The sequence below is a fragment of the Elgaria multicarinata genome, chromosome 6 (genome assembly GCF_023053635.1).
Source record: "Elgaria multicarinata webbii isolate HBS135686 ecotype San Diego chromosome 6, rElgMul1.1.pri, whole genome shotgun sequence".
Lineage (NCBI taxonomy): Eukaryota > Metazoa > Chordata > Lepidosauria > Squamata > Anguidae > Elgaria > Elgaria multicarinata.
Window position 1 is genome coordinate 301,586 of NC_086176.1, and position 12,674 is coordinate 314,259.

The 12,674-nt window shown below is 41.9% G+C and overlaps 1 protein-coding gene across 1 annotated transcript in view; it reads right to left on the reverse strand.

Annotated features, from left to right (window-relative positions):
* Positions 1-12,674, reverse strand: part of PPP3CB (protein phosphatase 3 catalytic subunit beta) — a 65,347-nt gene that overhangs the window by 13,267 nt on the left and 39,406 nt on the right. The window contains exons 9-11 of the mRNA XM_063128891.1: positions 9,494-9,619; positions 8,165-8,242; positions 4,929-5,013 (exon numbers count right to left, since the gene is read on the reverse strand). Coding sequence (XP_062984961.1) covers positions 4,929-5,013; positions 8,165-8,242; positions 9,494-9,619 — 289 coding nt within the window. The remainder of the gene's footprint in view (positions 1-4,928; positions 5,014-8,164; positions 8,243-9,493; positions 9,620-12,674) is intronic.

Consider the following 12,674-nt stretch of genomic DNA (forward strand, 5'->3'; position numbering starts at 1 on the left):
GGGAAACACTCTGCGCATGCCCAGAAACAAGCTTGACAAAGGGGGGCAAGTACCCGGCCCAGTCCCGGCCCATCAATACAGGCTCCTAATGGAGCACATCGTGGGTGAGAAGTGTGGGCTGAGGCAGTCCCAGCAGATCTTGGCTGCAGCATCCACTAAGAGCTGAGGACATGGGCACCTGAGGGCTGCCAAAGGCATGCTGGGAGATGTAGTACTGGCACTATCTCTCAGTCCTAACTCGGCCCCTGCTGACTGACTTTCCCCAACTGCCACTCACCCCGCCCACCATTCCATTCCAGCTTCAGCTGTCAGTCATTCCTCCATTCAGTCTTCTGTTTCAATGGCATAGCCAGGCTTTTAGATAAAAATCAAAACTTTATTCAGTAATTCTCACGTCTGTCTTGGAATGTTGTGGTTTAGTTATAACAGTGGAGGGAAATACAACATAAATAATCTTATCAAGTTAAAAGGCCTTGGAAACTAAAATTTAAAACATCACATGGCACTGGAAAGCCATTAATGCATTCACTAGGTAAGCCTGCCTGAGAAAAATAAATCCTTAAGCAGGGTGCTACAACTAAGAAGGCCCCCATCTCCCACCACACCTCAGATGTGTTCAAAGATTAACATGTTATTCAGGGAGCTAGGGTTGCGCCTACAACTCCCAGCATGCCTTGGGCATGAGGGAAGGCTTATCAGGTTTTGGTGGCCATCATCTGGAAGTAGCTTGCCATCCTGGGCCTGAAGGGCTGGCTGGAGCAGAAGGGAAGGAGGTCACAGCTTTGGACCCATCACCGACGGCAACATCCAAGCTACCCATGACTCAGTCAGCCAGCTCCCTCAACGAGAAAGAGAGGGGGGTGGGGGGTGGGAACAAACTAATTTAGTTTGTTTTAAAGTTACCTCACAGGCCTAGGACTGGCCTACCTTGCAGGGTTGTTGTGAGGGTGATTACCTCACAGTGGGAGACTCCCTGCTGCGTGGGATTGAAACCCAAGTATGTCGTGAAGACCCATGGACTCGCCAGGTGTGCTGTCTCCCTGGAGCACAGATTAGAGATGTGACTGAAAGGTTACCAAAGCTCATAAAGACAACGGACACATACCCCTTTCTTCTCATCCATGTGGGAACAAATGATGTCGCCAAGCGGAGCTATGAAGAAATCATTTCAGACTTTGAAGTTCTGGGAAGGAAACTGAAGAACTTTGGGGCCCAGGTAGTTTTCTCATCCATCCTCCCGGTCCTTGGAAGAGGATTAGAAAGGGAAAGAAAAATACTCTGGATGAACGACTGGCTTCGAAGGTGGTGCCGTCGTGAGAGCTTTGGATTCTGGGACCACGGGCTACGCTACTTGGAACATGGACTGCTGGCAAGGGATGGGTTGCACCTCACAAGGGCTGGAAAGAATGAGTTCGGCCACAGCATGAAGAACTTCATCAGGAGGGCTTTAAACTGAATCTTACAGGGGTGGGAGACGTAAATTTTGAGGCAACAATGGATGAAGGCCAATGCACCACAGTACAGAGAACAGCTCCAACAGTGTCCCAAAATAGTGTCTGCAACAAGGTAGGAACAAAGCCAGACTATAAAACACATGGTCTTCGATGTCTATATACTAATGCCCAGAGCATGGGAAACAAACAGAATGAACTTGAACTCTTATTACATGAAGGCAAATACGACTTGATAGGTATAACTGAAACTTGGTGGGATGACTCCCATGACTGGAATATAGCAATTGAAGGATATAACTTGTTCAAAAGGAACAGAAGAAATAGAAAGGGAGGTGGAGTTGCACTATATGTTAAAAATACCTATCCCTGCACAGAAATACAGGCGGATGAGATTGGGAGCCCCGTCGAGAGCGTCTGGATTAAAATAAATGGGGCTAGGAATAAAAAGAATATGATAATCGGAGTCTACTACCGACCACCCAATCAAGGAGAAGACGAGGACGAAACTTTTGAGAAACAAATTACCAGTGTTTCAAGGAAGTGTGATGTAGTAGTGATGGGGGACTTCAATTACCCTGATATCTGTTGGGAGACCATTACTGCCAAAAGCGGCCCTTCCAAGAAATTCCTGACATGTATGGGTGATAACTTTCTCCTACAGAAAGTGGTGGAAGGAACTAGAGGATCGGCAATCCTTGACTTGTTATTGACCAATAGGGATGACTTAGTGGATAAAGTGGCAGTTACGGGAACTCTGGGGGAAAGTGACCACGTCATACTTGAATTCTTGATTATGAAGGAGACAAAAGTCGAGCGTAGCCATACACGTACTCTGGATTTTAGGAAAGCTGATTTTAATAAACTCAGAACTATAATAAGTAAGGTCCCGTGGCAAGGGAGCCTAAAGAGAAAAGGAGTGCAGGATGGGTGGGAGTATCTAAAAAATGAAATTTTAAAAGCACAGTTACAAACAATTCCAACAAGGAGAAAAGATAGAAGACAACAGAGGAAACCAATGTGGCTCCACAAAAAGCTTATTGATGAACTGAAAACAAAAAGGGATACATATAGGAAGTGGAAGGAAGGCCAGGCTACAAAAGAAGAGTACAGACAAGTGGCGCAGAAGTGCCGAAATGGCGTCAGGAAGGCTAAAGCTGTGAATGAGCTGAGATTAGCGAGGGATGCTAAAAGCAATAAAAAGGCTTTCTTCAGATACGTGAGTAGTAAAAGACAGAGGAAAGAAATGGTGGTTCAGCTGCTTAATGAGGATGGCAAATTGATAACAGATGACGAAGAAAAGGCTGAAGTGCTCAATTCCTACTTTGCCTCGGTCTTCTCCCAAAAGCGGGTCTATGACCCCCCTGGAAAAAGTGAAGCAGAAGTTGAGGGGGCAGGATTGCAGTTTGAGATTGATAAACAAATGGTCAAAGAACACCTAATTTCCTTGAATGAGTTCAAATCTCCAGGGCCCAATGAACTGCATCCTAGAGTAATGAAGGAGCTAGCGGAAGAACTCTCAGAACCTTTGTCTATTATCTTTGCAAAATCATGGAAGACGGGTGAGGTGCCGGATGACTGGAGGAGGGCTAACGTTGTCCCTATCTTCAAAAAGGGCAAAAAGGAGGAACCTGGGAACTACAGACCAGTCAGTCTGACATCCATCCCTGGGAAAATTCTGGAGCAGATTATAAAGAAGTCAATCTGTAAACACCTTGAAACCAATGCAGTGATTACTAGAAGCCAACATGGATTTGTCAGGAACAAATCCTGTCAGACTAATTTGATCTCATTTTTTGATAGGATAACCTCCCTTGTGGACTGTGGGAATGCTGTGGACGTCCTATATCTTGACTTCAGCAAAGCTTTTGACAAAGTACCACATGACATTCTGATTAACAAACTAGCTAAAAGTGGGCTAGATGGAACAACTATTAGGTGGATCCACAGTTGGCTACAGAATCGGACTCAAAGAGTACTTATCAATGGAACCTTCTCAAACTGGGGAGAGGCAACGAGTGGGGTGCCGCAGGGCTCAGTCCTGGGCCCAGTGCTCTTCAACATTTTTATTAATGATTTGGACGAGGAGGTGCAGGGAACGCTGATCAAATTTGCAGATGACACAAAATTGGGTGGGATAGCTAATACCCTGGAAGACAGAAACAAACTTCAAAGTGATCTTGATAGGCTGGAGTGCTGGGCTGAAAACAACAGAATGAAATTTAATAGGGATAAATGCCAAGTTCTACATTTAGGGAATAGAAACCAAATGCACAGTTACAAGATGGGGGACACTTGGCTCAGCAATACTACAAACGAGAAAGATCTTGGAATTGTTGTAGATCACAAGCTGAATATGAGCCAACAGTGCGATATGGCTGCAAGAAAGGCAAATGCTATTTTGGGCTGCATTAATAGAAGTATAGCTTCCAAATCACGTGAGGTACTGGTTCCTCTCTATTCGGCCCTGGTTAGGCCTCATCTAGAGTACTGCGTCCAGTTCTGGGCTCCACAATTCAAGAAGGATGCAGACAAGCTGGAGCGTGTTCAGAAGAGGGCAGCCAGGATGATCAGAGGTCTAGAAACAAAGCCCTATGAAGAGAGACTGAAAGAACTGGGCATGTTTAGCCTGGAGAAGAGAAGATTGAGGGGAGACATGATAGCACTCTTCAAATACTTAAAAGGTTGTCACACAGAGGAGGGCCAGGATCTCTTCTTGATCCTCCCAGAGTGCAGGACACGGAATAACGGGCTCAAGTTAAAGGAAGCCAGATTCCGGCTGGACATCAGGAAAAACTTCCTGACTGTTAGAGCAGTGCGACAATGGAATCAGCTACCTAGGGAGGTTGTGGGCTCTCCCACACTAGAGGCATTCAAGAGGCAGCTGGACAACCATCTGTCAGGGATGCTTTAGGGTGGATTCCTGCATTGAGCAGGGGGTTGGACTCGATGGCCTTGTAGGCCCCTTCCAACTCTGCTATTCTATTATTCTATGATATAACTTAGGGGGCCCAAGTAGAAACTTGAAATTTGGCACACTGATAGGTCTGGCTGTACAATGTACCAGAAAAATCTAAAAACATTAAATTTTGGGTTTTTTAAAGAATTTAATAAAAAAAATGAGGCTTATGCCTACAACTCCCAGTATGCCTTGGGTGGAACTCCCATGAGTCTTCTCTTGCCACCAAAGTATGACTCATTATTCCTTCAGAACATTCCATAGATAAAATTTCTTCAGCAGGAGATATTGAAAATTGCTTTATGTTATAAACACTATTCACAGACCCAAGCAACGCCGGGCATATCAGATAGTAATCTATACAGCAGTTGTTAGTGTTAAATAAACGTAAAGTGTTAACCTTAAATAACACATTAATTAGAAATGTTACAGTTGCACTTAACTGCAACAGTAGTGGAGGTTGGTAATTTATAGTCTTTCCACATATACAGATTAGGCAAGTTGAGAACAGTAATTACCTGAGAACAGAGAAGACTCTTGCCATCTTGCCAATTGCACGGATTTTGTTTCTGATTATTTCTTTCCGGGCTGCAGCTGTACCTACTTTCAATGGAATAAAAAGAGTCTCAAACTCATGAAGCACACGATGAGAACGGCCTACATCATCAAAGCTTTGAAAACATAATGGTCACCCTTCACCCTGGAACTTAAAAGTAATGGGCTGTTGCAAGATACTTCATCACAAGCAAATTCTTTTTGTCCACAGAACAACAACAACAAAACCCCAAAGACCATTCAAACTGTTCTAAATACTAATTGACAAACTTCAAAAGCAGGAAATGTTTGCAATTGTTTAGTGACTATGTTTTATTCTCAGGGGTTTTCCTACTAATCTCCGAACCGATTAAAAACCCAATCCAACCAAAAATAGAAAAAGCAAATAGTAGGTTACAAGGGTCTGGGATACAAATAGGATACAAATGATACTTAAATTATCCAGACAACAGGTAATCTAAATAATGTTCCAAATCAACAAACCTTTTGGAGCACAGAGCAGGCACACACAAATTTTTTCCTATTCTAAAGTGTGTATTTCCTTCCAGTTAACAGCTGCTTCATATGCAAGTATTTTCTACGCAAATGTAATTGCTGTGTTGGAAAAATGTACAAACCTGATGCACACATATGAACATGATGTTCTTTAATGGATGTGGTTTATAAAGGCCATAGGAAATTTTAACGTGAAGCAGCAGTGAACTCGAATGGCTATTTCTTCATCCAAGTATGCATGCTGGCCTTCTCACAGTACGAAGCCCCACATTGTAGGGTCAAACTGCACATGAAACTCAGTTGATGATTCTTCCCCCCTCTCCCCACCCCACCCCATTTCTTTTTATGCAAAGCAGCAGTGGAAGCTGCTTAACCTTTTAGTCTAGGAAAAAGACAGTTTCACATTGGAAAAATTGTAACAGAAGTGTGTGAAAGTGCCTTCCACTCAGAAAGGAAAGCTGATTAACATATCCAAAATCTGCTAACACTGAAGCATGGGAACATCCTCAAATTTGCATTTCAAAATGGCAGTCCTGTGCTAATCTACAGGTAAGTGTAATTTCTCCTTAACCTTCTATTTTTCAATTTTGTAATGTCCCCGGTGGTTAGTAATTAATTGTAAAGCTCTAAGGAATATGAAGCCCCAGGAACACTATATTGCATTTATTCTACATTATAACCACATGCTCTATAATAATAAAAAAAGAGGATGTGTATCTCTATTTCAGCACCATAGCGCCAAGGCAATGAAACCTAGATATTTGAAACTTAGCAAGCATTCTAAGAACTTCTTCGGAGTGTATATCTCAGAGTTCTTTTGTCTTAAAAAAATTAATTATTTTAAATTAATTTAAATGTGTGCTTGTTTGATGCCTGCAGTTGCATCTTCTGTTACCAGGAGACAAATTTCCCCAATCAGCACATAGTTTTGCAGTAGGATAGTTTGAAGCCACGGCGGGAGAATCCGTAGGCTGAGAGACAGAGGCTGTTCTCCCCACCCCCACCCCCCAGCAAATGTGGGGCAGGCCTCCCTCTTGGGAAATGGAGTGACTTGACCCTTCTCTCAGGGGGCTATAGGGGTGCAGCAGCCACACCTAGGAGTGCCAATGGGCTTGGCTTTGCTCCGATGGGGCTTTCAAACATGTCTGTGAACATTTCTTCCATGTCAAACTGTATTTTTCCTGGAGTAAACAGTTAAGCAGTGCTTTTTTCCAGTGTCTTTCCCAGATTATTTTCTCTTTCTGCCCCTTGCCCAAATTTCCCCTCCCCCAGCAGCTTTCCCATCCATGGTGGGGGAGATACACTCTTTCAAAGCTATTAAAATGTATTTCTACCCTATTATAACAATTCTGTCATTAAAAGGAAGACTGCAGAACAGGCAATCATATCAATAAACTTTATTTGAACACAGATATGAATAAACACATTAATTTGAAAGTGGCACAATAGAGATGCAAGACTTGCTTATGTAAATAATAGTGGAAGGGAATAAAATTACTGTACAAACAAGAAGTGGCGCATCACATAGATCACATTTCAAGCACCAATTTAAATGTAAAATGCTTACAGTAAAAAGGACAGATAATCAAAAGAGTCCCTATACGTGCATGCTTGATGTGTGTGTGTGTGCACGCATTAGAAATAGGTAAAATATGAAATTCTACCAAAAAAGACGAATGGAAAAAAGGAGAAAATTGGGTTCTAGTCCCCACTCGGCCATGGAAACTCACTGGGTGACTTTGGGCCAGTCACAGACTCTCAGCCCAACCCACCTCACAGGTTTGTTGTTGTGAGGATAAAATGGAGAACAGGAGAAGGATTATGTATGCCACCTTGGGTTCCTTGCAGGAAAAAAGGCAGGATATAAATGCAATAAATAAATAAATAAATAAAAATACAATTTATATAAGAACAATATATAAATGTGTCTCTACTTGGATAATTGTAATCAAGAAAATCATATTTCAAAACAATATTATTCTGTCTGATCCATACCGTTTTATTGCCATATACGAGCCGTTCTTCAGATGAAGAGTCCAGAAAAAAAGGAAGTGAATGATGGAGAAAAAGTGAGTGAGGCAAACTAAAAGGAAGACCTTTTACATTGGCTAAAGAATGAAAACTGAAAGGAAAAATGAGGGAGGAAATGGGAACGTGCTACTTTTATGAAATACTGCATATGTCAGTATTAGTAATATTTAGATTTAGAATGTCTGTCCAGTATTCAGTGATATGATATGAAGTGCAGGCAGGACACAAATTCCATTAATACAAATATACAACAAAATGTTAAGTATATAGTATAAAAGGGTACCAAAACGTCAGGAGTAAGTAGGAGAAGGAACTACTGAACCACAAGGGGAGCAAATTCAGTTATAGGCCTTTTTAAAAAATATATCTGAATTTATACTTTCCCTGAGTGAATAAATGAGAAAGGAATAATAAAGCAGGTATGTGAAACATGGACTGACATGGAATGTTATTTTATGCAATGTAATATTTTACGTTAAGAAATCATTTTAATGTAGAAGATACAAGCATATTAAGTTTTCAGGTCTTAATAGATGAGAATCCTTTATATTAAAAAGCTTTACTAAGTTAGAAACCTAGTATTAGAACTAAAAACGATACCCCTATTATCCACAAATTACTTCCAGAAGAAAATTATAATGTACAGAATTGTAAGCCACAGAAGTAGTCCTACCGTCAAATTGATCTTCATCTTCTGTCATTAGTTCATCATCAGAGCAAATGCTCAGAACATTTACCAGCATTTCTGTCACTAAAATTAAAAATTAAACAATTCATTACAGGCTGCACAGATTAAACAATGTTAAAATGCAAAGTACAAGCTGTCAGACTTCATAGTGATGTTTGAGCATATGTGAGAAGAAGAAAGGTTGAATCCAGAACTGTCATTCCGCCACCAAAAGGATACCACAGGCAGAATGGGACTTCTGTGTCCTCTCCTGCTTGCTGCTGCTGCAGCATCTTCGTCGCATGTGTCCCACAAATGTCTGAAGAAGATTTGGGGAATGCAGTGGGGAGGGTGGAGGAGCAGACCATGTAGTATCCCTCAGGCATAGGGACCATACGGGTGAGCTTACCTGCTCAGCCTGCCACTTGCCCCTAGACTACCAGGCAATAACTTCAGAGTCTTTTCCTTGCTGGATTCCTTTATTACTAAAACCTCCTAGAACAGTGACATTCCAAAACCTGAAGTCCTGTTCCACCAGCAGCATCCTTCAGCTGGCAGAATGATGATTCTGCATCCAAGTCAAAAGGTTTGAAAAGATCATTGGTCAACTTCTAGACCTTCAGTATAATTTATTTAATATAAGAACAGCAGTGCTGGATCAGACTGAAGATCCATCTCATCCAACGCAGGCCTACCAACAGTGGCCATTTGGACGCTCTTGGGAAACTTACAAATAGGACGTGGAGGCGCCGGCTCTTCCCTGATGCTCCCTAGCACTGGATAATCAAAACCAATGTATTAATGATGGGTGCTTATTCTAGCATTCAGTTAAAATCCTGAGAAAGGCTTCTGTGCAATATTTTTTTTATAAATCTTCACCCCAACCATGTAAAGCAAAGCTGTAACACAATGCCATACCCAGCCCACCAGACAGCCAAGCAGGGGATTGATAAACTCGTGGTTTTTGCTCTCTACCTGGGAACTAAGGCCTTAGCTAGACCTAAGGCTTGTCCCGGGGTCATCCCTGTTCATGTAAATGACACACAGGATATCCCAGGAGCAGGCAGGGACGGCCTCGGGATGATCCCAGGATAAACCTTAGGTCTAGCTAAGGCCTAAAACTCCCTGCAAAAACAAAGTTCTTGTCAAATACATGGCAGGTCACAATACACAGCTGGTACATTGCAAGGTGGGTCCCAAGTTGTCCATGGCAATATGGCACAGATGAAATATCTACTGAAAGAATACATTTAATCTTTTTTGGATAACTGTAATAGCAACTCTTGACTGAGCAACATACTAAACTGTTATGCTTTCTTTCATGATATTATATACCTTTCTCTCCAACAAATGGCAATGACCACGTAAAGACGTCCATAAAATTTGGCAACCAATATGGATGGGGTGAACAGTTGAACTGCCGAATATTCATAACATTGTTTTCATATTTTAATACAGCAGCTGCAAAACAGATTTAGGTAATAGGTTAGATCTCATTTAATCAATAATAAATGCCAATCTTTTATTAAACACATTCACTCCAATACTCTACCAACATGTAGCTTTTTCTTATTTTTCTTATTTTTAAAAGCCAGTGGTTATGTCCTCTAAAGGTACTATGGGACTGCTCAGATATGAGTTTGAATAGGCACAAGCTTCTAGTTTGCAAGTCTGATTGATAGGCAAACAAAAAACATAATTTGCTTATTCCAATGAAATGGTAAACACTGGTTTACTGCAGACAAGTTACTAACTGCTGAGCACAAGGGGAGAATGGAAAGGGAGAGACCAAGAGGTTTGCACCTGCTCATCCTTGTACTAAATTACTGGCATTTGGTATTACATCTGAATAGCCCCTATTCAAAATCCACAACTAGGGGAGCTTGCAGGATTTGGTCCAATATGGCCAATGAAGGAACCAGCATCACACTACTGAGGTGCAAGCTAGAGTTATCCATTCATAGCAGGAATTTCCAATGGCAGTTGAGCATTCTGTCTGAAAGGTGCCGTGAAAAGCCAGAGAAGGGTATAGATGGGTCAAGATGAATTGAATTCTAGTTCATTCATGACCTCTGCTTTGGGTTTTAGCAACAGATCTCCCCCACAGCTCTAAGAACATAGATGCTGTCTCAAGACTCAACATTGTGTCTCCTCTGCAATCAGAGTGCACTGAGAGTGACCTTTGTGTTCCTTTTTCATCAAGCATAAACTGACTTTAGCCAATGACCAGTCAGGAAAGGTTGGGAAGCTGGGTAGCAGCATCTTCAATATCTCATACCCTCCAATATAGGGTAGAAATCATCCTGTGTACGAGTAAACTCCTTCCACCCTGAACCAGTGGGTACACTTGAATAACTAGCTCTTAGTAACAGATGTCTAGTTAGAAATGTTCGGTATATCTGTCTCACAGGAGTGCACGTTTCACTGTCATACATTCCTTGGTCACGTCTGGATTGGATAAATGCAATGCGTTCTATTTGGGAGCTGCCTCTGCAAATTGTTTGGAAACTTCAAGTAGTGCAAAATGTGGTGGGCCTGCTTTTCAGAGCATAGTAACTCCAGTACTATTCAATCTACCCTGACTACCAGTTTGTTTCCAGGCATATTTTATTTGTTTTAAAATATTCTTATAATACCTGTCATGAAAAACTGATCCAAGTGTGTACAACAACAAAAACTGTAATTTAAATATAGAAATATAAAATATAAAAATACAAAACTAACTAAAACATAAACAATGGCCATTAGCTAATAATGAAAATGATAAGAAGCCTCAATACATTATCAAGTGCCAGGGCAAAATAAAGAAGTCTTCAACATGCGCCTACAATGCATCAGAGTTGGTGAGGGAAGGGTATTCCACAGAGTGTGCACCACCACAGAAAAGACCCTCTTTCTGGTTGTTGCCAGACAGATAGCTGTAGGAAGTGGCACAACCAGAAGGGCCTCTGATTATGATGGCAGCTTGATGGTTTACATGGGAGACGGCGCTCTCTCAGGTATCTTGGTCCCAAGTTATTTAGGGCCTCGTAAAACCTTAAACATGACCTGGTAGCAAATTGGCAGCTGCTGCAGTTCTTTCAACAATGGTGTTATAGGGCAGAAGTGGGCACATCAAACTATAGTACTGCTGCTGCATTCTGTTTCCAGGTCCAGGAATGGCTGTAGCTAGTGCACCAACCGAATCTGATAAAAGGTGCTCCTTGTCACTTGGGCCCCCAGAGACTGTTTTACAAGCACCCACAAACTACATACCTGCTCCTTCAAAGGGAGTGCAAGTCCCAGAGAGCTTTGACTATTGGGCAGTATAAAAATGTAATAAATAAAATAAATAAAATAATAAATAAATAAATAAAATAAAGTCCATCCAGAACAGGCAAACTGCCTAATTCCTGGACCCAGGAATTGCGTAACCCAATGGACTTTCATCTTATTAAGATTCAGTCTGAGTTTATTCCCCCCCATCCAGCCCATTACTCTGTCTAGATCCTAGTCAAGCACCCCCACGACCTCTCCTGTTTCCAATGTCACGCTTCTCTATTTCTCTCTTACATCACCCTTCCCCCGCATGGGAGGAAAGCGCATTGCTCTTATTCTCCACACTGTGACGAAAGCGGCTGTGCTCTGTCAGTGTTACATGGCAGAGCAGCCATCCCTAAAACCCGGCTTTTCAGTGTCAGGAAAGACATATTTTCAGGAGGGGGAGTAGAAACAACTTCATCAATGAGAGAGGCTTGTGACCCACCATTCCCCAGGCTACTGGTTGTATGAATGGGAATAGGAAGGAACTAAAGTAGCAGATCTCTTATTTTGATAAACTGGAGATGTGCAGCTGTGCAACGGCAAAGAAAGGATAAAAGCTCCCTGCTCCTACTTCCAGAAATACGCAGCTTCAGATAGGCAGAAATATTTCAAAGGGGAAAAATGGATTGGAACAGAGTCAATGGCTAAATGGGGAAAATGGGGTGGTGGCTCAATTTTCCTTGAGGAAGCAAAAATCCCCAATGATCCCGGACTGGGTCTGAAGTCTCTCTCTGAGAGCACCCCACCTCACCAATGGGCCTGTCTCTAATGGATTTTCAGTATTCTGTAAATACTTCTTTGTTCCCCTGTCTTTTTGCTTTGATTTAGTTTTTTCTCCCCTCCTGTTATGAGTGTTTTAGAACCTGGCTCTGTCTTTTAGCTCTCTGTTTCAGTTTATTGTATTATTTTGTACTTTGTTTTGATCTATGATCATGATCTATATTGGAGCCCCCAGGTGGGCTCATATGTGTGTGTGTGTGTGAAATATTTTAATAAATAAATTGTGACCATAGGAGAGTAGCCTTGTGTAAAGCCCCAAAGTTCAGTAAAAGAGGTCATACGAAGGAATCTGCCTTCAAATACAGTGTGTCAATATATTGCTTCCTTTTGCCTGTCTTATCACAACTGAACAGGGGAAGGGGGTCTCTACTGACTTTCAGGCCCTCTGGCAGCCTTCCCACACCCAGCACCCTCCAGATGTTTTGGACATCAA